Source organism: Lactuca saligna, chromosome 8 (assembly GCF_052625555.1).
Source record: "Lactuca saligna cultivar CGN05327 chromosome 8, ASM5262555v1, whole genome shotgun sequence".
Lineage (NCBI taxonomy): Eukaryota > Viridiplantae > Streptophyta > Magnoliopsida > Asterales > Asteraceae > Lactuca > Lactuca saligna.
The window spans coordinates 114,796,214-114,822,847 of NC_136424.1; the positions used below are offsets into that span (position 1 = coordinate 114,796,214).

Genomic DNA, 26,634 nt, shown 5'->3' on the forward strand with positions numbered 1-26,634 from the left:
GTAAAATCATGGTCAAACATGCATAAGTGTTGGTTTGAAGGCTAGGGAAGCTTGAGGGACTTTTGGTCTACACAATGATGAGAAAGACCCACTTATTGGAGAGTGTTGAGGAGTTTATGGCCCTCGGGAGCTTACTCTTGGTCGTAAACTCTCTATTTGGTCACTTTTAGGGTCTTAAAGGTAAGGAGTCTCAAGGTTTCAAATGTTCTAAGTTTAAACAGGAGCATGGATGTGTTTAAGGTCCACATTTTGACCATTCATGGAGTTTAATTACGGTCAAGGGTGTTTACTCTTGGGCCGTAAACTCACTAGATGATGAGTTTGGTGATGTTTTCAAGTCCCTAAGCATGGGTCCTAACTAGATATCAAGTGTAGGGAAGATCACTTACGATATAGAGGCTTGAAATGGTTGATCTTGGCCAAGAACACTAGTATGTGTTCTTGGTGTTCTTGGTGAAACTTGAAGATCTAAACAAACATGATTTTCATGGATGAAATCAATGTATGAAGCTAGTTAATAAGATGTATCAACTAATCAAGGGATAGAACACTTACACTTTTGAATATCTAAGGTGAAAGTTGGATGATAGTTGAGAGAGAATGAGGGAAAATCGACAAGGAAAGAAAGAAATGAAATAATTGGCCAACACTTGAATATATAGGGTGAGTTTACGACCCACATGGAGTTTACGGCCATAAACTCCAATGTGGTGGTCGTGAACTCATGGTGTTGGTGATTTAGGCTTGATCATTTCTCAGTGGTTCTACCTGGTACTTCCTAGCACTCATTCCTTTAGTGTATTAGGCTCAGAACACTCAAACATGCTCCAAATTGTGCTAAATGATAGCAGGAGTGAGTATGTCACTGAGTTGAGTTAACTGACTAAGATTTCAAAGCAAAATTTTCAGGTTGCTACACAGGGCTATATTATGATCTTCAAGTGGATTACTCTACTCAATTGTGGAACGAATTCTTGAAGAGTATTGAAAACACAAATGCTCTTCATGGCATTTCGTGTACGAGATACTGGAGCTTGATCTTGTAGTATTTCTATGAGAAGGAGGGGATTATGGTTCCTAATGATGAAGAAAAAGTTGTTTTCCATGTGTATAGTTGTCCGAAGGATGCAACTGATGATGCTGAGGAGTTTCCACTTGTAGCTCGTATTCCAGATATAATGCTCAAACGAGTCAATCCTAGGAACACAGTCTTATTAACTCACTTGAAAACAATTGATATAACTATTGAAAATGGAATTCTTTTGGAAAGAGAAGAGACAAAGTCTAAATGTACGAAGAAGACTGATGTTGGTTCTTCTGAGAAACAAGTCAAAGAGTCTAAATCTACGAAGGTTCCGAAGAAGTTACCAGTTACTGAAGTAGAGCCAACAATACCCGAAGTTATAGTTATTGATACACCCATAACTCAAAAAGAGATTATTCCTTTGAAGACCGGTGTCTTTCGAAGAATCAAAATGAAATCCAAACACAAGAGCCGATCTCTACTCACGAATGTTGTCCGAAAGCCACAGATTACTCATCAAGGACTTCTATTTCATGAAGTTCCAGCACATGCTTCACCATCGTCAAAGAGACGAAGAGCTACTGATATGGCTAAACACATTTCCAAGAAGAAAAAGAAGAAAAGCAAGATGATTATTTCTTCTGAGTCCACAGCTGATGATGATGAGACAATTCCAGAAACTCCTGAGGTCAATCTTCACAAAGAAACTTCTACTCCTGCACATACATATATTATACCACCCGAAGATTCGGTTGCCAAGTCATTATCTAAGGAGGCCCAAACTTCAGACATTATTGTAAACGTATCTAATACGGATGCAAATGTCATCATGGGTGAGGATGATTCAAAGAACGAAACCCAAGGTAAACCTTCGACTGTTACCTCAGAAACCTTTGTTTCTTTTCCTCCACAAATCACACCTATCATACCCACTACTTCCACCACTAATTCTCCTACTTTCGAAAACATTATCAAACAACCAATTACTTCTCTTTCTCTTCACAATCCACTAATCCACCTACAACCACTTCACCAATTCAAGAGTTTATTTGGTTTTTATCCGTATTTAGGTAACTATGTTTTTTTGTCCACATTTGACCAATAAACTTGTTTGACCTGTTCATAATAGTGTAATATTACCGTAATTACTGGTCATATTACCCTATTTTGAACAGGTCAAACAAGTTCAATGGTTAAATGTGAATGAAAAAAACATGGTTACCTAAATATGGACAAACACCAAAGTTTGTTACCTTTCTAGGTCATTAACCCTTACTCTAAGACTACTAGGTGTGGGCAACATGTTATTACATGTTACCACACCCAAAAGGTGTCATGTCAGCATCCTACTCATACATGGGTATTATAACATGTGATAACACCAATTATTTTCTATTTTATTTTCTATCTTATTTTTTATGTTTTTTTCTATATTTCGAATTTTTATTTATTTATTTGTATTTAAAAAGTAAAAATAAATTTTTAATAAATCTTAAATTAAAAACGACATTAAAAAATTACAACAAAACACAAAAACATTTAAAAACCTAAAAAGCAAAAAAAGAAAAAAAAAGAAAAAAAAAGAAGATAAAACCTACATTTTTTGGCCTAAAACTATTCGTCTTCGTTTTCGTGACCAACAAAGATGGAATCTGCCAAGTCTTCATGGAGTTGCTTGTGTTTTCGCTGATCTTGAAAATCAACCACTTTATGTAAATATTACGATGTCTCTGGTTGAAATTGCACATGTCTTGGCTCCGTAGGCGAATACGTTGCAATATTGCGTCCTTATCTTCGACAACCATGTTATGCATTATGATACATGCATACATGATATATCGTAGAGTATCTAACTCATAAGGTCTTGCTGCGTGTTCAACTATGTGTCATTTTGATTTAAAAACCCTAAAAGCACGTTCAACGTCCTTATGTGCTCCTTCTTGTCGTCTATTGAAATATTTGTCCCTTGGATCTATTGGGTGTCGAAACGCCTTCACAAACATAGAATATTGTGGATATATTCCGTTTGTAAGGTAATACCCAAACTTATATTGGTTTCCATTCACTGTGAATGGAGCATCCGGGGCTTTTCCTGACAAAAGATCGTCAAATATTGGTGAGTGATCGAGAACGTTGACGTCGTTGTTAGAACCTGCAACCCCGAAAAAAGCATGTCAAATCCATAAATCTTGTGAAGCAACAACCTCTAAGACCAACGAAGGTGCTCCATGATGATCGCTCGAATACTGGCCTTTCCACGCTACGGGGCAATTTCTCCATTTCTAGTGTATACAGTCTATGCTCCCAAGCATACCCGGAAAATCATGTCTTTCTTCATTCACCGCATATAGTTGTTGCATATCATGCAACGAAGGTTTGCGCAAGTATTGGTCACCGAAGGTTTCAACAACACCTCTTGCCAATAAATACAAACTTTCTCGTGCGGTCCTCTCAGACATTCTCATATAATCGACAACAGAATCGGGCAACTCCCCCATTTCCATAAGTTTTATTGTAACAACACATTTTTGCAACCCTATGAAGCCTCGTTTGCCTCTAGCATCATATCTCATTTGAAAATTTTCATACCTAAATAAATATTAAACATGTAAATATTGTATTTATTTTATCTAAAAGTGACATTTTATAAATTATAAAAATTGAAACAAACAATACCTAAATAAATATTAAACATGTAAAAATATATTTATTTTATCTAAAAGTGACGTTTTGTAATTTATAAAAGTTGAAATAAACGATGCATTGCTTCCATAGCGTTGAATATCATTTCAAAGACATTTTTTCGCAAACGAAATCTTCTTTTGAAATCGCTTGGCTGGTAGACACAATTTTCAGCAAAGTAATCGTTAACTAGCCGTCTATTCTCTTCCTCATGATCTCTATTTAACGCCGCACGTCGTGTGAGTAGTGGAGTTGGATCTGGCTGTAATAGGTTGTCTGTAAAATACCGATACATCATACTCACGTACAAATTGTCTTCGTCGTTATCATCGTTGTACGGATGAACCGGATCAAGACGATTCATATTTTGGAATTTGGAAATATTGAAAGAATTATGTAGTTGAAAGAAATTTATGTTTTTTGTATTTAAAAATGATATAAGTTGTATGTATTTATAGTGTAATTTTTTTAATAAGTTACCGTTTGAAAATACGGTCGAAATTGTGACCGTTTGCATCAATTAACCGCGTTATGGTCCGTTGTCGTGATAACATATAGTAACGTAACACCTAATAACGGCTAGGCGGGGCGGTGTTCCACCCGTTATGGCGCCGTTATTAGCGTGCCAAATCGGATAACGTGGGTTGCGCTTTGCCCACACCCGACTCTCTAAAGATAGAGATAAGATCATTCCGCAAACAAACACCTAGTTTACTCTAAAAATAAAGATAAGATCATTGATTCAAACTTTATATTTAATCATTTTAATACAAATATTTAATTCTGATTTTGATCTTCTATATATCGCAACAAATTAATATATGAAGGGTCAAAACCTATTATTGTAGTAGTTGGGGGACCGCCTCCACATCATCGTCATGGCTCTACAATCTTCATGTAGCTAAGCAAGCGTTATTTTAGTAATTTAAAGGTTATTTTAGTAATATCACTAATATTAAATATTAAAACACTAATAAATCAAGGAAAAGTACCCAACTTTGTTAAACCATTCGTTTGTCCAAAGCCGTAATTATTGAATACAATATTCTTTTGAAAAGAAAACACGCACTTCATGCATTGAATGTTATGCCTTTCTATACATGTGTTTCCCCTAAAAAGCTTATTGCTTTTCTGTTTTCCACTTTGAGCGGGCTAGGCAGGCTGCTAGCCAAATTTGCCCACATATCTCTCTCTCGCGCGCGACGCACCGTATCGACTCAGTTTGTGTACTCGTTGGAGTTCCAGACGATCTGATCACCGGTTTCTATCTCTGCCGCAACTCCGGTCACACGCTTCTTCTTCCATGTAAGTGCCGGCTGAAGATTTTCTTCAATTTAATTGCATTGAATTTTACTTGTGTGTAAAAACTGTACCTAGCTAAAGGTATATGTCTTTGTGTATCTGCATATATAATTAGGAGTCGTTGTGTGTGGTTTGCATTTGTGATTTTGTATAATTTAGAAATTGCAATTACTTGTGATAAGAACGATTCGTCAGGTCAAAAGAGACTAATGATAATGTTTTGGTATTCTTTTGTTAAAATTTGTGTCATATTGTGTTGAAGAGGATCAACAAGCTCAAAATGGAAATATAAAGTTCGTGTTTCCTCCATGTGCTTAGTGAGATTCCGATTTGATCTATGTGAAAAGCGTGAAAGGAACTAATAGTTAGGTATAGATTATGATACGTCACATCAATGAAAAAAAAATATTATCATCGTGAATGATAGAACTGTTTGGATTAGAATGACCTTTCAATAGAACTTACTTTATAAATTTGACTTTTGTTATTTTACATAGATAGTTATAAATATTGAATGATGCGTAGTTTTTCCATTGTCTTTAACCAGTGGTCAGAAATTGTGGATGATCTATATGTTCTTTGAGCCTTAGGTTAACGATGAAGAAGGTAACAAAGAAGGTCGGGAAATATGAGATTGGTCGAACAATTGGTGAAGGCACATTTGCAAAGGTCAAGTTTGCGAAAAACACAAAGACTGGTGAGGTTGTTGCTGTTAAGGTTCTGGCTAAAAGCACAATACTGAAGCATAAAATGGTGGATCAGGTTTGATTTTCACTTACAATTGTTCTCTTCAACTCAAAATCTTACATAACATGTACCAAAGATGCATCTGTTAGATATATTGTAAACTAATCTAGTAATCTTGCTTGTATCACAAAGATGGTTTAATCTTCCCTCTTTTCTGTTTCCTGTATTTGCACCTGTATTTTAACCATGGAATATGGCCTTTTAGCTTGTCTGTAGTTTTGAACAGCATCATAAATTCATAACTGAAATAAGGGAGGAAAATAAGTTCAACTGCTATGAAGAGGTTGAACAAATGAAACACAGAATTCAAGCATATAATTTGAACAAGTTTATGCAACAAATGCTTTTAGTTTTTATGAATAGAATATAAGAGTGTGAGGCCTAAAATAAGGCTGAATAAGAAGTCACCAAGAATATACTAGCAAACACTTCAATTAACTAGAAGTCTAGACAAAGTGAATTATCTATCCATTTGCCATCTTTTGTTCTTGGAGTATTTACAATTCTTCTTTATTGAATCCATCTGATTATTCACCCAAACCATATTCTAAAAGACATGGATGCTAAGTTATGTCTATTTATGACTTCATTTCTTACTAAACAATTCAAGCTTGGTTAAGTGTTGCTACTTGATCCTAATTGTCATCAAATTATTGGAGATTTGACCAAAATTTGTTTCCAAAGTATGATGCTTGTGATTTTTTTCTTAGTTATATCAAGTTGCTAATAGTATATAACTTATTTAAGTTGATTTGCAGATTAAAAGAGAGATCTCCATTATGAAGATAGTGAGACATCCCAATATCGTGAGACTGCATGAGGTATAATTGAAATCATAAAATACATTTTAATTACTATCTCAGCAAATACATATCCTGATATGATTTCTAATTTTTTTTAATGACATGATCCTTTCCTTCTGTTAGGTTTTGTCAAGCCATACAAAGATATATATAATACTGGAATTTGTCACTGGAGGAGAGCTTTTTGACAGAATTGTAAGATCTACTTTTTTGATAGAAGTACTATTTGATACATAAAATACCTAAACTACCCTCGTGACCCTAGGTTCACAAACGAAAGCTCTCAGAGAAGGAAGCCAGGGGATACTTTCAACAACTTATCGATGCAGTTGCCCATTGCCATTCCAAGGGTGTCTACCATAGGGATTTAAAGGTAAGAGACACAAAGTTTTAAGAATAATCAGATCATTTAAGGTGTGAGGATTTATATTAAATTTTTTATTTTATACTAACAGTGTTTCTTCATTCTTGTAATATATAGCCTGAAAATCTCCTTATTGATTCCAAAGAAAGGCTAAAGGTTTCAGATTTTGGACTCAGTGCACTCCCACAAGAAGTAAGCATATAATTATTTTCCATATCTTTTCACAGTGTTTATAATTTATATTTATTCTCTAATACAAAACTATTTTCCAGGGTGTTGAACTTTTATATACCACTTGTGGAACACCAAATTACATCGCACCAGAGGTTCACCAAAACAACATCAAATTTTTATCAACAATTTTCTTCTAAATTTTCTTCTTTGAACAAGACTTTTACCATGGTTGACTTTTAGGTTTTAAGAAAACGCGGATATGATGGTGGGGCTGCTGATATCTGGTCATGTGGAGTCATCCTGTATGTCCTATTAACCGGATATCTTCCATTTGAGGAGTCAGATCTTCCAACTTTGTATAAAAAGGTTAAATATCAAAGACTTTTATCATCTATAAATTCATCATTATTTTGTAAAACGGTTTTATATTTAATTTTTAAGAAGATCTGCAACTAATCACTCAGGTCAGTGCTGCTGAGTTTTCATATCCTTTCTGGTTCGCTTCTGGTGCAAAGTCATTACTAGACAAGATTTTGGATCCCAACCCTCAAACTGTGAGTATCTGTAATAACATTGTACTTTCAAAGTATGATTCTATTTTTTTTACATAACATTGTTATTTTAGCGTATTCGAATTGATGGAATAAGGGAGCATCCATGGTTCCAAATGAACTATGTATCAATCAGTCAGGGTGAAGAAGGTGATGCGAGTTTGGATGATGTTCGTGCAGTTTTTGATGACATTGAGGTTTGAATTTCAACTTTGTTTGGTATTTATACCACATATAAACCCTAAACCCTAAACCCTAACCATATATTTGTAGGATGAATATGTAATGGAAAGATCGGAGGAGAAAGTTGCGCCTTTAACAATGAATGTGTTTGAGATGATCACTCTCTCTCAAGGACTGAATCTATCTGCCTTATTTGATAGACGTCAGGTATATTTAAAACTGTGTTTTTATGTTTATGTTTATGTTTATATCATATGTAGGGATAATGATCACAATAAAGACCAAAATAGGATCATGTAAGACGACAAACTCGTTTTGTTTCCTGTAAGCCTGCTAAAGATATAATTTCAGCAATCACAACAGTTGCTGAACTGTTGGGTTTTAAGGTCATTAGACGTGGCTACAAGGTACATTTTAAAAGAAATAAAATTCTTAAAATTTTCAAACTAGATTCCAAAATTGTTATGTAATGTTCCACAGACTAGACTCGAGGGTGCATCCGTGAATCGTGCTGGACAGTTTGCTGTTGTTTTAGAGGTATAATTCTTGACTATCATTCTATTTTACATTTTACACCCCATTTTTTGTTGTTGTTGGAAAAGTGAGTTACAAATTTCATATATAATCACTATTAATTAAGGTGTATGAAGTGGCAACATCTATTTTCATGGTGGATGTTCGAAAGGCTGCTGGAGATACTCTTGAATACCATAAGGCAAGAAACACAAACTTCATCCTTCTCTTTACACTTGTGTTTTGAAAATTGTAATGATTATTTTTGTTGTATCTCAGTTCTATAAGGATTTTTGTGGTAAACTCGACCATATCATATGGAAGCCAAAAGAGGGACTACCAAACTCTTCTATATACAAAACAATGACGTGCTGACCCAACAAGTATATATATATATATATATATATATATATATATATATATATATATATATATATAGTGTTGTACAACATGCTAAGTGTATATACATACGTTTTGTATATAGTAGATCAAAGACGTGACTATAGAATAAATACTGAAGAGATGAGATCAGATTGGGTTATTAAGATCTTTGGGTCGTAGTATAATATAATAAGAATTGGAATGAATATGTTGAAATAAAGAATTCAATTTTTAAGGGATATTTATTTAAACATTTATCCAATAGTTTATGTGTATCTAAAATAACTAATTTTAAAATCACCCGTTTATTGTAAACCATGTTTTTAAAGAGTTTTGTATTTATACAAGACATTAATAGAATTAACATTGTGTTTCCTATGATATCCAAAATATGGTGTAAAATGTGAGGATCCAACTTCTGTATCTTTATTAAAGTTAAATAACAAGTCCAAAAGCATCCAAAGTTTCAACCCAGAATTGAGTGCCACCACTACTCCCACAAGACTCATACTCAAACTTAAAAGTGTTTTTTGTTTTGTTTTGTTTTGTTTTCATTAAGGTCAGGTATGGTCAACATTAAAGATGTTTTTACATCATAAATAACAACTTACTTTCATTTATTTGTGTATTATAGCATCCTACTTCCATTCCTGTCTATTTATTTTTATTTAGGCATAATACTTTTTAATTTTTTCTTATCAGGACATTATACTTGGAAAAATCTAGTGAAAATTAATTTGTATTTAGATGGCATTGATATAATTTGGTAGTTTTTTTAAAGTATAATACTATAAAGAAACATAAAGTAAAATGATATAATAACAAATGAATGAGATTACATTACTATATTTTGCAAGCACTCAAGTGCAAGCTCAAAGAATATCTCAAAGAATATCAACAGTTGCTTGAAAACTAGAGCTTCAACATGGCTGAGTTCAAGGCAAATGAATCTCCCTCCCTTTTTGAGTACTTTGGGTGTTTGGGATTGCTTTTCAAAAAGCCAATAAGTCTAAAAAAAGCAATATGTTTTTATTGGTTTATTTAAAAAAAAACAATGTTTTTTACACCATTCTTTTTCTGCAACCTTTCATTTTCAAAAATTGTTGATTTGGCATGGCCTTCACTACCGCCAGATTTAGGGAATATTTTCAAAACAGGTCCCTCATATTCAGGGCCGGCCCAAGCCCAGGGCGAACTGGGCCATGGCCCAGGGCAACAAATCTTAATGGGGCATCAGTTTTTCGTGGTTTGTTGTTGGTATTGCAATATTTGGGCCAAATTTAATCTAGTAGCAGGTTTAGTCTATTAGGGCGTCCGGAAGCGTTACTATCGAGACCTAATTAGGCGCCTACTGAAAAATCGACTTATCAAACTTCTGACTTCTTGAATCTTTATCTAAGAAATAGGCACGCCTAATAAATGAAGATGAAGAAGACGAGGCGTCTGGTTCTGCGAATGATGATCGGTGATTAAATTTAAAAATCATGATCCAGTGTAAAGTAAACTGTAAACTCATGGTTCTTTTCTCTCATCCTAACTCAGTCGCTTCCCCTAATTTCCTTCTTTCTGAAGTTTCAAACGAGCCTTCAATGTACTAAATTTCTTATCGGTCTTCTCAGGGTGATTGAGTTAATCGACCCACCTAATGTCCTAATCTAGTAAGTCTTTTTTAGTGTTTGAAATTTCTTGGATAACCTACGTGAAGTTGCGAAAATTTGATAGTGATGATTGATTAATATTTCTAAAATTTCAGAATTCTTATAAAGCTTACTGGTGAAGTGAAATTGTTGATCAAAGTTGTAGTTTTATCAATCTAGACCTACTATAAGATTCATTAGTTTTCGAGGTAATTTTTTTCTTCATTTTCTTGTGACTTTTATAAGGTTTTCTGCAGTAAGATTTTCTTAAATTCATGATGTAATTATTTTTCTGATTTTTTATTACTCTAATGTATGCTAAATTCTGATATGTAAATTCCAATTTTTAAATGCTGATATGTAAATCTGATTTTGAAATTCTAATATGTGAATTATTATTTTGAATACCCGATGTGTTTTTGATTTCTGATTAATCTGAGGTATATGAAAACTTGATGTATGTCAAAAATCTGATAAGTTATTTTGATTTCTAAAATTCTGATTTATCTAATATTTAAAATCTAATATGTAAATTTTGATATCTGAATTCTGATTTTGAAAAGCATATGTGTTTTTTATTAATGTATAATATGATGTGGCTTTTCTAAATAATCTGATTACTTATTTTAATTTATGAAAATATGATGTATCAGATTTCTAAAATGTTGATGTTAATTTAATTAATGAAAATATGAAATGTTAATTATGAAATTTTGATACAATTTTTTGTTTTTGTTTAGGTTGTGGTTATGGATAGCCAACTTCACGTTGTATCCTTTTTTTGCTTCTAATCTATCTTTTTGACTTCCAATCTTTTTTTTTTCTTAAGGATAAATATGCTTCTTAGTAAACTAGTATTGGGTGCTCAAAATAGAAATAAAAAAAAGAGAGAACATCTTATGAATAAGTTACTAAGGTTTTTAAATAGGAATTTAGTTAGAGTTGGTGAACTTGATAATGATGCAGAAGACTTATTTATTGAGTTACAAAGTTTTGCAGGAAATGTTATTGGATGAAACATAAAAAAGTGAACCCTTTCAAACAACTATTCAAATTATGGAGTTTGCAAAGGATATGTACATGTTTCTCAATAAGTTGGTAGCATATAATATTTTGCTGTTGGCACATAGTTGCTTCAGCAAAAAGAAGTTTTTGTGAAATTAGAGTTGTTAAATTATATCTTTGAAGGACCATCACTCATGAACGATTATACGGATTCACAGTTTTGAGTATGGAAAGTCAAAATCTGTTAAGTCTTGATTATCATAAAAAAAAAACGATTGTATTGAGGCATTGTTTTAGATCAATTTTATGTTTTTGTTTGTATAACCTTGATTTAGTTTGACTATAAAATTTATTTGAGTTTTACTATATAACTTTTTTATATATAAGGGAATTAATTTAGTATTAAGCACCGGGCATTGAAAATCAATGGACCGCTCATATTTGAGGGATGTATTAGATATTCAACTCCCTACACATATTTTTTTGAACTTTTTCACTTTATACCATTATTAAATATTTCTATTTCAATTTGGCCACGTTTTGCTTTTGGAATGTTAACTTTGAATTGGATCGAACTGAGAACCGGTTTTAATTAGCATAAAATATTTATTGTATTTAGCTTATTCTTGTAATCTTTGTAATCTTTTACAAGATTACATAGAATAAGATAAAAAAATAAAGTAAATATTTTATGCTAATAGGTTTTTAGAAAAGACAAAACTGTACGAATGGTCCCTGTGGTTTGCTGAAAATTGCCACTTTGATCCAAAAAGTTTTGGACTAGCACCACAGGTCCAAAGTTTTCATTTTCTTGCGAGTTTGGTCCAATTTACTTTAACAATTTTTGTAATGACGATTTTACCCTTATTTTTTGTTTTTTTTTTTCAGTTTTTTATTTATTTAAATATTTTGATAATTAAAAGAAAATTAAAAAAGAAAATAATTCTCTCTCTCTCTCTCTCTCTCTCTCTCTCTCTCTTTCTCAAAGGTTCCAGACTTCCAAGATTCACTCTTCCCTATCTTGTTTCTTGGAAACTCGGATGATGTTCTTCAAACTTCATACAATCCCAAACACTAAAATTTGATTTAAACCCATCGATTTCTATCAAGCAAAATGAAACACCAACCTAAAGCTATTGATTTAAACCCATCAATTTCTATCAAGAAAAACATACAAACACCCATGGATCCCCTGTAAAACATTAACCCTAAAAATCATTTCCGTTCATAAATTTCTATCAAGAATCAATCCCAAACACCTGCTTAACCCTATCAATTTTTATCAAAAAAACGAAGAAGAAGAAGTAAACAACCTGTGAGCATTCGACCAACCCACGAGCCTCCCCACTTGCACCGATGTCTCATCACTCCTTCCCTCCTCCCCCTCGTGATCCTCAGCTGGAGCAGAAACAAGCAACCAAGAGCTGCTTTAACAGCCCTCGCTGAACCCACCAAGTTCGACGACAGCCTCACTGCCATGTTCTTCTTCCCTTCTTCAGTTCACTCAAACAACGAGGGTGTTTCCCCTTACTCATCCACAACCCAACAACTCCGAAATCACAACCGCTCGCTGCTTCTTCCCACCTGCGTCACTTCGCTCTCGTCGACCTGGAGACTTCTCCCTCCTCACGATCTGCAATCACCGATACCTCCCTTGGTCCCTTTTCTGGCCTGCGACGAGCAAGGAACCAAGGATCGAACCCCCAAAATCAAAATTGGTGTTCGATTTCTCCTCTACTTGCAATGATGCTTCCGTTCCTTCTGCTGCCTTGTGTTCATATGTGTTTATCCATTGCCCGATCATACATTAAACACGGGAATGAAATTAAAAGCCCTAATTTCATTTTAGATTGTAAAAGTAGAAAACATCTAGTCGAAGATGGTGGTAGTGGACGGTGGTGGCATCGGACTGTAGTGGTGGAAAACAGTGGTGGTGATGGATGGTGGTCCAACAATGGCGGTGGGGAAGATGTTCTTGAGTTTATGACATGTTCGAGTTCATTAACGATGGTGGTAATTAATTTTCAGAAAAAATTTAGATGTGAGAGAGAGAGAGAGAGAGAATTATTTTCTTTTAATTAAGAAAATATTTAAATAAACAAAAAACTGAAAAAAAAAAAAGAAGGGTAAGATTGTCATTACAAAAATTATTAAAGTAAATTGGACCAAACTCGTAAGAAAATGAAAACTTTGGACTTGTGGTGCTAGTCCAAAACTTTTTGGACCAAAGTGGCAATTTTCAGCATACCACAGGGATCATTTGTGCAGTTTTGTCTTTAGAAAATATCCTATACAAAACAAATTGATTTTAGTGTGATCGGTCATATTTTTACTATATTGTTGAATGTCGATTCTAACGAGTCTTCTAATTCTTTAATTAAAGTTATATTTGTCAAATTTATTCACTTTTTTTTGGAACTTAAAACAAAATACAATTTTTTTTAGAAAAAAAAAAAAATAGAATTGTTCTTCGCTAAAAGAAAGGCTACCAATTCTGCCGCTTGTAATAGAAAATATGAAAATATATATATATATATATATATATATATATATATATATATATATATATATATATATATATATATATATATATTCCACGTGTATGCCTTTTCTCTCATGATCAAACAATAAATTCGGTTTAAGAATTTCTCAACCAATAAATTAAAATATTTACACTAACGTTCCCTATACTTTTCTTTTATTTTCAAAATACAGTGCCACATTATTGTGGTAAATTAGAGAAAACAAACTGTCAAAATAATTTTTATATACATATATTTAAAACACCAAGAATGAGATATTATTATATTGTAATGTAATAATATTTAACCATTTTTCAATTTCCTAAAAAGAGGTGATTTTTTATATATAAAATGTTGATTATTATCTTATATAGATAAATTGATTTTTTTAAGTGGAAGAAGCAAAAAGGTTAAGGGACGAATGTACACAAAAAGAAAACTTAGGAGGACGAAAATGAAAATATGTTAACCTACAGGGGGCAGTAGTAGAACGTATGGACTATCGTCGTCTCTAGAAAGAGAAACAGAATTGTAGTAGTAACTGTTCTTATGCTCTGGTTAAGGTGCAAATGGGGCGAAGCTATTTGTCGCAATGAATGAATAAATCGGGATCTATATACGCTATCTGCAAACAATCTTCATAAGGAGAAACCGAAGCGGTTTTTGATCTCTCACAGAACTAGGTTTGTTCGTATTCGTTCATCCTCGTTATTTTTAATTTGTTTCGGAATAAACCGTTTGGAAATCCATGTTGATTCTGATTTTAGGCTTGTGGTTCTAATGCTGTATTGTTAGCTTTCTGTTTCACTGATTATGATGCGTAATTTATAATTTGTAGTATGTTGGAATTTTGCTATTTTGATAACGAATTCATGTGTGTCAGTGTGTGTATAGTCCTTGATTTCTGAATATAATGTTGTATGACATGCAAGCTTACGCTGTTTTTTTTTAATTTGTTTACGTGTTATTTCATGAAGAAAATTTGTTTACGTAGATCTATAATCTCTCAGAATGTAAACAATCTGCGCAAAGGGAAATGAGATCGTGTATTCATCTTTTGATAAACCTAGGGTTTGTTCTTTTCTCTGCATTCTTCTTTGATTTATTTTCTTTCCGATCCAAGGGATTGGAATTTGATGTTGATATCAGATTCTATATTGTTTTGTCATGATCCTTTATTTTGTTTCTGATTTTTCCCCTTATCAGAATGAATGAGAGCCCTTCTTCATCTTATCATCACTCACAAAACTAGTCTTTTCATTTCTCATCATCCTTAATTTATTTACTTCTATCTCCAAACCATTGCGTTAGAAATTGCTGTTGATTTCTATGTTCATCCTCATCCTCATCCAACAGTCATTAAATTTATCAATCCAGACAGTTCTTATATAAAAATTTGGTTGTATAAAAGTCTATAAACTGTTTCCCCTTCTGTTACATCATAGTTATGGTGCTTAAACAAAGCTTTTGATTATGAGATCCTGGCATAGATTTTTCCCCATTGTAATACATACATATTGCTTCTTTTTAACATCAAAAACCTTTCCTTCTTCTACTACAGATTTTGAAATCACATTGGTTTATATGACCAAATTTTGTTTAAGCAGGAATTGAGCTCTAGAACACAAACTTGAAGGTTAAAAATGGCATGGTTGAGAGCTGGAACTAGTGTAGCAAAGCTTGCAATTAGGAAAACTCTAACACAAGGCAGATCCTACGCATCAAGACCTCGACTCCTTCCATCAAGAATCCACCATTTTCACACCACAATTCCCAAATCAAAACCACAATCACCCATTCCACGATCTGTTCCACTTTCCAAATTATCAGACAACTTCTTAGATGGAACCAACAGTGTCTACATAGAAGAAATGCAAAGAGCCTGGGAAGCGGACCCCACTAGTGTCGATGAATCATGGGACAATTTCTTCAGAAACTTCGTAGGCCAAGCATCCACATCCCCTGGAGTATCCGGTCAAACCATTCAAGAATCCATGAAGTTGTTATTACTTGTGAGAGCTTACCAATTTCATGGCCACATGAAAGCCAAATTAGACCCATTAGATCTTGAACAAAGAGACATACCCGGTGATCTTGACCCGGGTTTCTACGGGTTCACTGAATCCGACCTAGACCGTGAATTCTTCCTAGGGGTATGGAAAATGTCGGGTTTTTTATCCGAAAATCGCCCTGTTCAAACCCTAAGAGCAATCTTGACTAGACTCGAACAAGCTTATTGTGGAAGCATAGGTTACGAATACATGCACATTGCAAATCGCGATCATTGTAACTGGTTAAGAGACAGAATAGAAACCCCATCTCCAAGTCAATACAATAGTAAAAGGCGCGAAGTCATTCTTGATAGACTCATTTGGAGCACACAATTCGAAAACTTTCTAGCAACCAAATGGACAGCTGCAAAAAGATTCGGTCTTGAAGGTGGTGAAACCCTAATCCCAGGTATGAAAGAGATGTTTGACAGGTCAGCAGATCTTGGAGTTGAAAACATCGTCATTGGTATGTCCCACAGAGGAAGATTAAACGTTTTAGGAAACGTTGTTCGGAAGCCATTAAGACAAATCTTCAGCGAGTTTAGTGGTGGAACAAAACCAATTGATGAAGTCGGACTTTATACAGGAACTGGTGATGTGAAGTATCATTTAGGGACTTCATATGATCGAGCCACAAGAGGTGGAAAGCATATTCATTTGTCGTTAGTTGCAAACCCTAGTCATTTAGAAGCTGTTGATCCTGTTGTGATTGGGAAAACAAGAGCAAAACAATACTATTCGAACGATGTCGATAGAACGAAGAACATGGGGATTTTGATTCATGGAGATGGGAGTTTTGCTGGACAAGGTGTTGTTTATGAGACTTTGCATTTGAGCGCTCTTCCTAATTATACAACTGGTGGAACAATTCATATTGTCGTGAATAATCAAGTCGCGTTTACTACTGATCCGAAGTCGGGAAGATCTTCACAGTATTGTACGGATGTTGCTAAAGCTTTGGATGCTCCGATTTTTCATGTTAATGGTGATGACGTGGAAGCGGTTGTTCATGCTTGTGAGCTAGCGGCTGAGTGGCGGCAGACGTTTCATTCCGATGTTGTGGTTGATATTACGTGTTATCGGAGATTTGGGCATAATGAAATTGACGAACCTTTTTTCACTCAGCCGAAAATGTACAAGGTCAGAATCTAGAATCTCTTAACTCTCTTGTTACAACTTTAGTCCTTATATTTTCTCAAAAGTTACGGATTTAGTCCAGATGTTTCATTTTTTACTGTAGGTTATCAGAAGCCACCCATCTGCACTTGAAATCTACCAAAAGAAGCTGTTGGAAAGTGGTCAATCAACAAAAGAAGACATCGACAGAATGCAAAACAAGGTAACCACAATCTTGAATGAAGAATTCATGGCAAGTAAAGATTATGCCCAAAAGAAAAGGGATTGGCTTTCAGCTTACTGGTCAGGTTTCAAGTCCCCTGAACAACTCTCACGCATTCGTAACACCGGGTAAAAAAAAAAATTACATATTTGGTCCCAAAAAAAAATTTCTGTTACTAAAAAAGTTAAATGTTTTCTGATTGACAGGGTGAAGCCTGAAATCTTGAAGAATGTTGGGGAGGCAATCACAACGCTTCCAGAAAGCTTCAAGCCTCACAGAGCAGTTAAAAAGATATTTGGCGACCGATTAAAGATGATCGAATCAGGGGAGGGTGTTGATTGGGCGGTTGCAGAAGCTCTTGCTTTCGCGACTCTGTTGGTGGAGGGGAATCACGTGAGGTTGAGTGGTCAGGATGTTGAGAGAGGTACTTTCAGTCATCGTCATTCTGTCATCCATGATCAGGACACTGGTGATCGATACTGTCCGTTGGATCATGTTATGTCCAATCAGCATCCCGAAATGTTCACTGTCAGCAACAGGTAGCTAACTCGCTTAATAATCACAACTATTGAATTAATACTTAATATTTTTGAATGGATGGATATGCAGCTCTCTTTCGGAGTTTGGTGTTCTAGGGTTTGAATTGGGTTATTCAATGGAAAATCCAAATTCCTTGGTGTTATGGGAAGCCCAATTTGGTGATTTTTCAAACGGAGCTCAGGTCATGTTTGACCAATTCTTAAGCAGTGGGGAGGCCAAGTGGCTACGACAGACTGGCTTAGTCGTATTGCTCCCTCATGGCTACGATGGTCAGGGCCCTGAACATTCCAGTGCAAGGCTCGAACGTTTCCTTCAAGTATTAATTCATTCCTCATTCCTCTTTTCGTTATTTCTTTATAAATCTCAAATCTCTTTATAAACTTTAATTTGATGATCCCAGATGAGCGACGATGATCCGTTTGTTATCCCCGAAATGGACCCCACACTCCGTACGCAAATCCAAACATGCAATTGGCAAGTCGTCAATGTCACAACCCCAGCAAATTATTTCCATGTCTTGCGTAGACAAGTAAGTTAACCTCATCCTTTTTTTTTTTTTTTTATTTAAAAAAAAAAAAACATCATAACTTTTAATATATTGGCTATTGCAGCTGCACAGGGACTTCCGTAAGCCGCTTATTGTAATGTCCCCTAAAAATTTGCTTCGACATAAAGACTGCAAGTCAAATTTATCAGAATTCGATGATGCTGAAGGCCACCCGGGCTATGACAAACAAGGGACCCGCTTTAAGCGTCTTATCAAGGATCAAAATGGCCACTCGGATCTCGAAGAGGGCATTAGACGCTTAGTTCTATGCTCTGGAAAGGTACATCCAAATTTTCTTACTTTCTAGGACTATCTATTATTAATGATTAGGGATAAGGGATTCACATATTTTCTTACTCTCTAGGTGTATTATGAGCTTGATGAAGCAAGGAAGTCAACGGATAGTAAAGACGTCGCAATTTGTAGGGTCGAACAGCTTTGCCCTTTCCCATATGACCTAATCCAGCGTGAACTAAAGCGTTACCCAAGTAAGTACTGAAAATTAATTTTAATACCTTTGAAATTATTTTATATGACTAATAATACTAATACACAATTATTTGTTCAGATGCGGAGATTGTTTGGTGTCAGGAGGAGCCGATGAACATGGGGGCATATTCCTACATTTCTCATCGGCTTGCTACAGCCATGAAGGTGTTGGGAAGAGGTACGATATATGACATCAAGTACGTGGGCCGCGGAACCTCTGCTGCTACCGCCACCGGATTCTATGGAGTTCACGGGACTGAACAGTCGGAGTTGGTCAAGAAAGCCTTGCAGCCTGACCCCATCCCATCACCTGCTTAAACTCGATTCGCTATAACTATAAATCACAACCAATAAGGATACGCCACCTGGCGAATAAGTTTTACAAATTTTGCTCGCCAATTCGGAAATTTTAATAACACGCAATTTATATATATATATTCGTTAATAACTCATAACACACACTCCAAACTAGTTTAAGATATTCCAAACAAATTCACCACTTTTTATTTAAATTAACAATATAACATATTAAACTTTAAGAGATTTCCAAACTTTTTTTTTTTTGAATTAGAACGAATATGCAATTTGTACCAAATTACAAGGACTGTTTCTGTAACATTATACTAAAAAGGTAAAAGATTATATAGGTATTAATGACGCAATAAAACATGTGTCATGCACGTGCTTGCCAATGTCACACTACTCTCAAAACATGGCCAGGATGGATGTATTCTGGAAGGGCTCTCATCCCATGTGTTTATTTGCTTTATGAAAAATATAGTTTTTTTTTTTTTTTTTTTTTTTTTTTTTGATAGACCAAAGCATGTGCATGTTTTACTCCGATGACTAATTTTCATTGTTTTTAATATCAAACCTAACCTTTTACGAAATATACGTTATTCAATTAGAAATAATTAATCACATAAAAATCATGAGGGTTCCCGTGATTCTAAAGTTAAAGTTACTCCATTACGTGATGAAAGTTTGATGATGATTTGACTAGAAACTGTATCGCAGTTTGAAAGGAACGTTGGAGTTGACATACAAAAAATCAACGATTTCATTAATAAGAGTACAAAATATATTTTTGAACTCAAGTTGATAGTTTTTAAAATTTAAAAGTAAGTTAGTACATTACAAAATATGATATAATGTTGTCGGCCAGCAAATTTATAAATTTATAGCTCACGATCACAATAAAGATGCAACTTTCATTGACATTGCATAATCATAATTTATATGAAATATGCATGTGTTTAATTCCATGATTTTCTAAATAACACTTAAGGGTATTATCGGGCTAAGTCAACTTGTGAGATACTTGAAACCGATATAAAAAAGAAATCAAAATTGACTTGGCACCAACACTATAGCATCGGAAAGAAAAGGGAAAATGATTCTTGAGGGTAATTAACTTTTGCGTTTGTACTCATTTGGTCCTTTTTTTTTTTTTTTTTTCAATATACCATCGAACTTGTTGTTGGTGTTTACCATAGCCCTTTTGACCGGCTTTTGACCTGTGATAACCGGTCAAAGGGTTATGGTGAACACAAACAACAAGTTCGGTGGTATATTGAGTACAAAAAAAAAGAAATTGACCAAATGAGAACAAACGCAACAGTTGGTTACCCTCCTGATTCATTTTCCCTTTACTCGTTTACAACAAATCCCATAACTTATGAGATCCATTCTTGCTTCTCTTTAAACCATAACCTACGAAAGGATATTATTCATACATGTATAACTTTGTAATGCACTTGAATATTTATTAGGGGAATCTTGACTAAGCAGACGCATTTCATGACTACATTTGCATTTGCAATCAAATGATCTATCGTATCATGGATTCTAGACAAATCTACAAACGAGTGAAATCACAAGTGCTGTGATTTTTGAGTTTGCTTAGCTTTAAGATCGAACTCATAGGATAAGATACAACATCAATATGTATAATATCATGCTGCTTTTGTAGACACATCATCATAATATTGTACATATTGAGGTTGTATCTTATCCCATGAGTTCGATCTTATAGCTAAGTAAACTCAAAAATCATAGCACTTGTGATTCCACTCGTTTGTAGACTTGTTTAGAATCCATGATACGATAAATCATTTGATTGGAAATGTAAATGTAGTCATGAAATGCGTCTACTTAGTCAAGATTCCATTAATAGATATTCAAGTGCATTACAAAGTTGTACATGTATGAATAATATCCTTTCGTAGGTTATGTTTTGAAGAGAAGCAAGAATGAATCTCATAAAGTCATTAATATCAATAGGAGATGATGTGGGATTTGTTGTAAATGAGTAAAGGGAAAATGAATCAGGAGGGTAACCAACTGTTGCGTTTGTTCTCATTTGGTCCCTTTCCTTTTTTTTTTGTACTCAATATACCATCAAACTTGTTGTTTGTGTTTACCATAACTCTTTGACCGACTATCACAGATCAAAAGCCGGTCAAAAGGGCTATGGTAAACACCAACAACAAGTTCGATGGTATATTGAATACAAAAAAAAAAAAAAAAAAAGGACCAAATGAGTACAAACGCAAAAATTAATTACCCTCAAGAGTCATTTTCCCGAAAGAAAAACATACACCAAAGTAGTTTCCTTAGATCTTATTAGACATCTCGGCTAAAATCAAGAAAAAATATAAGGGTTGAGACTTGAGAGTCGAACCCCAGTGTAACCCGATTTATGTGTCTTCAACTAGGCTTCAAACACAAGTCATTGAGGGAAATACTCATATTTTGATATAAAAAATATTCAAATACTTCAAATTTTCAAACATACATTTTTCCCAAATATAAGTATGTAAATATTTTTCTTTTCAAAACATAAACACATTTTAAAAAAATATATATCTATCTATTGTAATAAATAAAACCTAACCATGTAACATGTCTTTTTTTTTTTTTTTTTTTTTTTTTTTTTTTCTAGACTATTTTTTTGCTTCTAGATTTCAAATCACATTCAAATTGTAAACATAAATCTTATCCTAATATAAATTTCAAATTCTTTTTTTATCTAACAAAGTCGGTATGATTTTAATTATATTTTAATGTATGCCAAAAAAACCAGTGATACATGATCGTATTTACCTTTAGAGATATGGTTCTCCACTTCTCCTATTGAATTACATCTCTTTAATTCACGACACCACACTACATTCTAACTGAGAAAAAATTATTTTGTTTGCACATCTTCAATCACCATGAATACTACAAACACCTAAGAAAATCAAGTTACAAGAAATTCGTTTGTTAATAATAAATTGAATAAAAATATTTTATTTTTGTAACCATTCTAAATACTATCTGTACATAATATTATAAATATACCAATATACATTAAATATTATATATAATTTTACCAATCGTATAATTAAATATTTCATTATCTTATTATATACATAGATTTTTTATCAACCCTGATTTCCACATCGGATAACCTAATAAATATATATACTTACCCTTCTATTTCCACATGTGATAACCTAATAAATATATATACTTATCCTTCCAAAATATAACTAAGCATAAATTCGTATACTTCTTTTTACAAAATATAGGCTCATTTGTCTTTCTGATTCAGACATAAATATATGTTTTCTTTCCAAAATATAGGCTCATATGCCTTCCTTTTCAAAGATATATATATATATATATATATATATATATATATATATATATATATATATATATATATATATATATATATATATATATATATATATATATATATATATATATATATATATATATATATGTTTTTCGTTCAAAAATATAGGCTCACATGCTTTTTCTTTTCAAACATAATACACTTATTTTTTTTTTTCTAACATAAGTAATTAAGTATAAGTATTTTCTTTCCAAAACATATTTTTTTATATACTTTTATTTCCAACATAGATACTGTAACATCCAAAGATTCAATAAATTTAAAATTTTTCAAAACAACCATTTTACTAGTAGAAGTGTTACAAAACCATTGGTTTCAAAATATTATTTAGAATAAGAGTCTCCCAAGATCAAATTAGTTGAAAACCAAGGATGTGTACGGTCACGCATTCGCCTCGCCACGGTCCACTAAAGTACTTTGAACCATAAACCAAAACTATAAACACGAAACTTAGTGAGTTCTCCCAAAATACCACCACACAAACATACAACATATACAAACAAGAATGCTCAAATACTCATGCCTGGCCCAATCAACCTTGGGCTGGAATACCAGGCATGTCTACGATGGGTCCAGTCATCCTCGGGATGGAATACCCTCGTAAGCACATATACAAACACTTATGCCTTGCCCAATCAGCCTCAGATTCGAATACCAGACATGTCCACGATGGGTTTAGTCATCCTCGGGATGGAATACCCGTGTTTCATAAGCATGTTGGCACAATCAGCCTCGGGCTGGAATACCAACATGTCGGGTCTAATCAGTCTCAAGCTGGAATACCCTTAGTATGTGGACTGACACACAGAGTAGTCCAGTCTCACCATACACCATAACATGTGGACATGTGCATAACAGTTAAACAAATAACCAACCAACAGGTAAACAAATAACATATCTATAGGTCACTAATGCATGCTAACATCCTACATATCAGGATACATAACAAAATGGGTCGATATTGGTGCCTTCGGCCATGGATACAGTGAGGAAAACTCACCTCTTGATTCGATCCATAGCTAATGAGGTCCCGACTTCGAATCTCAGCTCCAACCAACACCTATCCATCCAAGTGACCAATCACAACCAAATTCCCCAAATACCCTTGAGGTTAAACTTGGTCAAAGTCCATAAGTCAACTGATCAAACCAACTAGGTCTACCGAGTCAACCCAACCGAATCAACTCAGACTGCGTACGCGGGGTGTACTCCGGAGGTATGCTGGGCGTACATGCAGCCTCGCAATTGACCACCATCAGGGTGGTTGACCGAGTACGCGGGACGTACCCTCACAAGCCTAAAATCCAATTTAAGAGCTTAATTGCTTAAGCTCTTGCGTCCAAACTTCAGATCCATGGCCAAAATACTCTTAGGAGTCATAAAGTTTCCAACTTTATGACCTAACATGTCCAATAATTGCTTAATTTAAAAAACCCTAAGTTCTTAACAGAATAAGACATCACAACTCTTGCATGGAAGGGATAGAAGGGAGAAGATCACATTTTTATAGTTCATAATAACTTTATAATGGATAAAGTTTCCAACTTTATCCATTAGAATGGTCCCAACAAACAAGATGTAGTCTTTAAGCCTCAAAGGGACCCAAAAGTTCATCTTTTTTCTACTTAATCCATTAAGTACAAGTCTCCAACTTTCAGATTTGAATCAAAATAATGTTTAGATGGATAAAGTTTCCAACTTTATCCATAACAAGGTCACCAACTTTCATGATCTAAACATTATGCACTAAAATGAACAAAAGCTCATAACATCTAAAACTAGTTAGATCTAACAAATTCATCATAAGATTTAAGCTTTATACCTCTAGAAGATAGATCAAGGTGAAGAAAGTACATATCTACAAGCTCCAATAAAACTAACACTTCTCCAAGAGGTTCATTCTTCTCCAAGGTGCACCATGCATACTCCATAACAGGCAAAAGACACCTTCTTTTAGAACACAATGCACAATTAGGGTTAAGGTTTCATGGAAAGGGTGTTGGAGGGGTGGAGGCTGAGAATGGAGTGGGTTTGGGGAGTTAAGGAGCTTAAATAGGTCTCAAACCACGAAAATAAGGTTTAGGCACTGATCGCGTATGGCCAACATACTCTTGGTACGTCCAGCATGCTCAGGGTGCCTCAGTATGCCCAACATACTCCCCTCTAGACGCCCAGTGTACTCAGCATAACCTAAAACCGACCAAACTTCTAACATACATAACTTCTTCGTTCTAACTCCTATTTTGATGTTCTTTATTTCCACAAAAAGGTAACGAGAAGGTCTACACTTTTATCAATTCATCCTTGTCTTAAACCTTTCTGAACAAAAATCCAAAATTCATAAAAGGCTCAACTGCCACTTTACGATTATACCCTTGGGCTCCCAAATCACAAACCGAATTCCCAGATCATCTATCATACCTTATCCATACACAAATAGGTCTAAATATCTCTTTCTTAAAGGCCCTAAGCCTTATGATAACATGTCTTCCAGTCATGGCCCCGCATTAGGAAATGATTCGGAACAGGGTGTTACAGATACTAACATTTTCTTTCCAAAACATATGTTTATATACTTAACTTTCCAAAATGGATACAAATACATTCTTTTCAAAATATATATGCATAGCTTTTTTCTTCCAACATAGATGCAAATACTTTTTTTCAAACCATATGTTTATAATGTTTTATAACCGGGTTGATCCAACCGGTCAAAACGGTTGGATTGTGACCTAGAGAAGAGACCGAGCCAAATAGAAGCAGGTTTTTGCTTAATTACTACTCAGAATGACCCGGACAGGTTTATCAAAAAAACTGGTTGAACCCATGACCATTGACTCAATAAAAAGTCGGTTCAATATGAAAATATGAAATAATTAAGCATGATTAATAATAAAGTCTAATTAAAAATTCTCAAAGACTTTCCAATTTCCAAGTTCTATGTTGCATGTTTCATCTTTGATATCTAAGATTGCAACCACATCCTTAACACTTAAAGCATTAAGATTTTGAACATGCAAAAACATATGAGAACTAGGGTTTTGGTTAAAAGTTCCCAAATCGCCTCTATGATTCATCTTAGTTGTTTAATGATTGAAAACTTGTTTTTTGTAATGACCCGAATTTTCTAACATGTATTCTAAGGGAAATATAAGAGTTTTTTTTTTTTTTTTTATAGTTGCAGAATTCTACTAAAATTAAAATATTTTACTTCCCAAGACAAATCATAAGGTTATAATAAAAATCTTTCATACAAGTTTGAACAACAAGGAAAATACATTAAATAACATCCTACTATCTAATTCTTGCCCAATATTCAACTATCACACAATTAACAATTCTAGTCCCTTTATTTAATTAATGTCTTTTAGCCATATAATTAATTTTAATTAATTATTGTCTAATGTTAATTAAACTATATGATTTCTCTTTTAATATATTATTTATATAATATATTAATAACAAAAGAATAACCTCTCTCTTCATAAATCATCATATTTAGTTGCTTTGGTGAAGGCAACCCAAAAGGACCATGCACAACCGGGTCAAGTGCTTACCAAATATAGTTACGGGCTTAGACACTAATCCAACAGTCTCCCACTTGGACAAGTCTAGTAACTATAAATGAAAGTACAATCCGATTAGTAATCGTAGCTCTCAAGGACATTGTCGAACTCTGATCTTATCAGTAACTTGTCCTTTAGATAAGGGATCGTATAGTCCTCTGTCCTACATATCATGCAGACAATTACATGGAACATAGTCATACTTATTGTCCAGCAGTTTGTTTCTCGATCTCTGATTCGTCTGACATAGAACTTAATTGAACACATCAATTCAGTTCTAACGGGGCCCGACACATAAGTCAAACCAAATCATCGAGGGACCCAGATATCGCTTTTACCATCTTAGGATAAAAGGAACAGATAAACTTTGACTTATATGCATTTACCATTCACTCATCAAATCATACACAACAATGTGTTTTTGTAACATCAAGTTACTAATGCGTTTACGCATTATCAATGCACAACTGACTTGCAAACAATAAACCATATATCTAGGTTTTAAGACCATATAATATTATCGTCTTAT

The 26,634-nt window shown here is 34.0% G+C and overlaps 3 protein-coding genes across 4 annotated transcripts; 2 read left to right on the plus strand and 1 right to left on the minus strand.

Annotated features, from left to right (window-relative positions):
• Positions 1-2,910: 2,910 nt before the first annotated feature.
• LOC145010028 (uncharacterized) lies at positions 2,911-3,522 on the minus strand. The gene is made up of 2 exons (XM_078968626.1): positions 3,339-3,522; positions 2,911-3,176 (listed from the first exon to the last, which is right to left on the minus strand). The coding sequence occupies exons 1-2, from the start codon at positions 3,520-3,522 to the stop codon at positions 2,911-2,913; spliced, it is 450 nt and encodes a 149-aa protein (XP_078824752.1).
• A 1,265-nt stretch (positions 3,523-4,787) lies between these two features.
• LOC145010144 (CBL-interacting serine/threonine-protein kinase 24-like) lies at positions 4,788-8,975 on the plus strand. Of its 2 annotated transcripts, none has more exons than XM_078968722.1 (15): positions 4,788-5,011; positions 5,556-5,770; positions 6,503-6,576; positions 6,682-6,753; positions 6,824-6,931; positions 7,040-7,114; positions 7,195-7,248; positions 7,337-7,462; positions 7,561-7,650; positions 7,722-7,844; positions 7,921-8,037; positions 8,121-8,237; positions 8,311-8,367; positions 8,471-8,545; positions 8,623-8,975. In XM_078968722.1, exons 3-15 carry the CDS (start codon positions 6,535-6,537, stop codon positions 8,716-8,718), a joined length of 1,152 nt encoding a protein of 383 aa, XP_078824848.1. In that variant the 5' UTR covers positions 4,788-5,011; positions 5,556-5,770; positions 6,503-6,534; the 3' UTR covers positions 8,719-8,975. The 2 variants fall into 2 exon arrangements, with proteins under 2 accessions (XP_078824848.1, XP_078824847.1); XM_078968721.1 differs by having other exon boundaries at positions 5,599-5,770; positions 6,514-6,576.
• A 5,459-nt stretch (positions 8,976-14,434) lies between these two features.
• On the plus strand, positions 14,435-19,657 carry LOC145012870 (uncharacterized). Its single transcript, XM_078971672.1, has 9 exons — positions 14,435-14,571; positions 15,496-17,079; positions 17,180-17,406; positions 17,485-17,817; positions 17,888-18,134; positions 18,219-18,347; positions 18,430-18,645; positions 18,730-18,853; positions 18,934-19,657. Exons 2-9 carry the CDS (start codon positions 15,532-15,534, stop codon positions 19,170-19,172), a joined length of 3,063 nt encoding a protein of 1,020 aa, XP_078827798.1. The 5' UTR covers positions 14,435-14,571; positions 15,496-15,531; the 3' UTR covers positions 19,173-19,657.
• The last annotated feature ends 6,977 nt before the right edge of the window (positions 19,658-26,634 follow it).

Bases quoted from the DNA above. Each gene is read 5' to 3' on its own strand.
- LOC145010028 (XM_078968626.1), bottom strand. From the start codon at position 3,522: ATGGGGGAGTTGCCCGATTCTGTTGTCGATTATATGAGAATGTCTGAG. The intron at 3,177-3,338 runs GTATGCTTGGGA...TCGGGGTTGCAG, and splicing joins AGAAAGACATGATTTTCCGG to GTTCTAACAACGACGTCAAC.
- LOC145010144 (XM_078968721.1), top strand. The intron at 7,115-7,194 runs GTAAGCATATAA...ACTATTTTCCAG, and splicing joins TCAGTGCACTCCCACAAGAA to GGTGTTGAACTTTTATATAC. The intron at 7,845-7,920 runs GTTTGAATTTCA...ATATATTTGTAG, and splicing joins CAGTTTTTGATGACATTGAG to GATGAATATGTAATGGAAAG.
- LOC145012870 (XM_078971672.1), top strand. From the start codon at position 15,532: ATGGCATGGTTGAGAGCTGGAACTAGTGTAGCAAAGCTTGCAATTAGG. The intron at 17,080-17,179 runs GTCAGAATCTAG...TTTTTACTGTAG, and splicing joins CTCAGCCGAAAATGTACAAG to GTTATCAGAAGCCACCCATC. The intron at 18,348-18,429 runs GTAAGTTAACCT...TGGCTATTGCAG, and splicing joins TCCATGTCTTGCGTAGACAA to CTGCACAGGGACTTCCGTAA.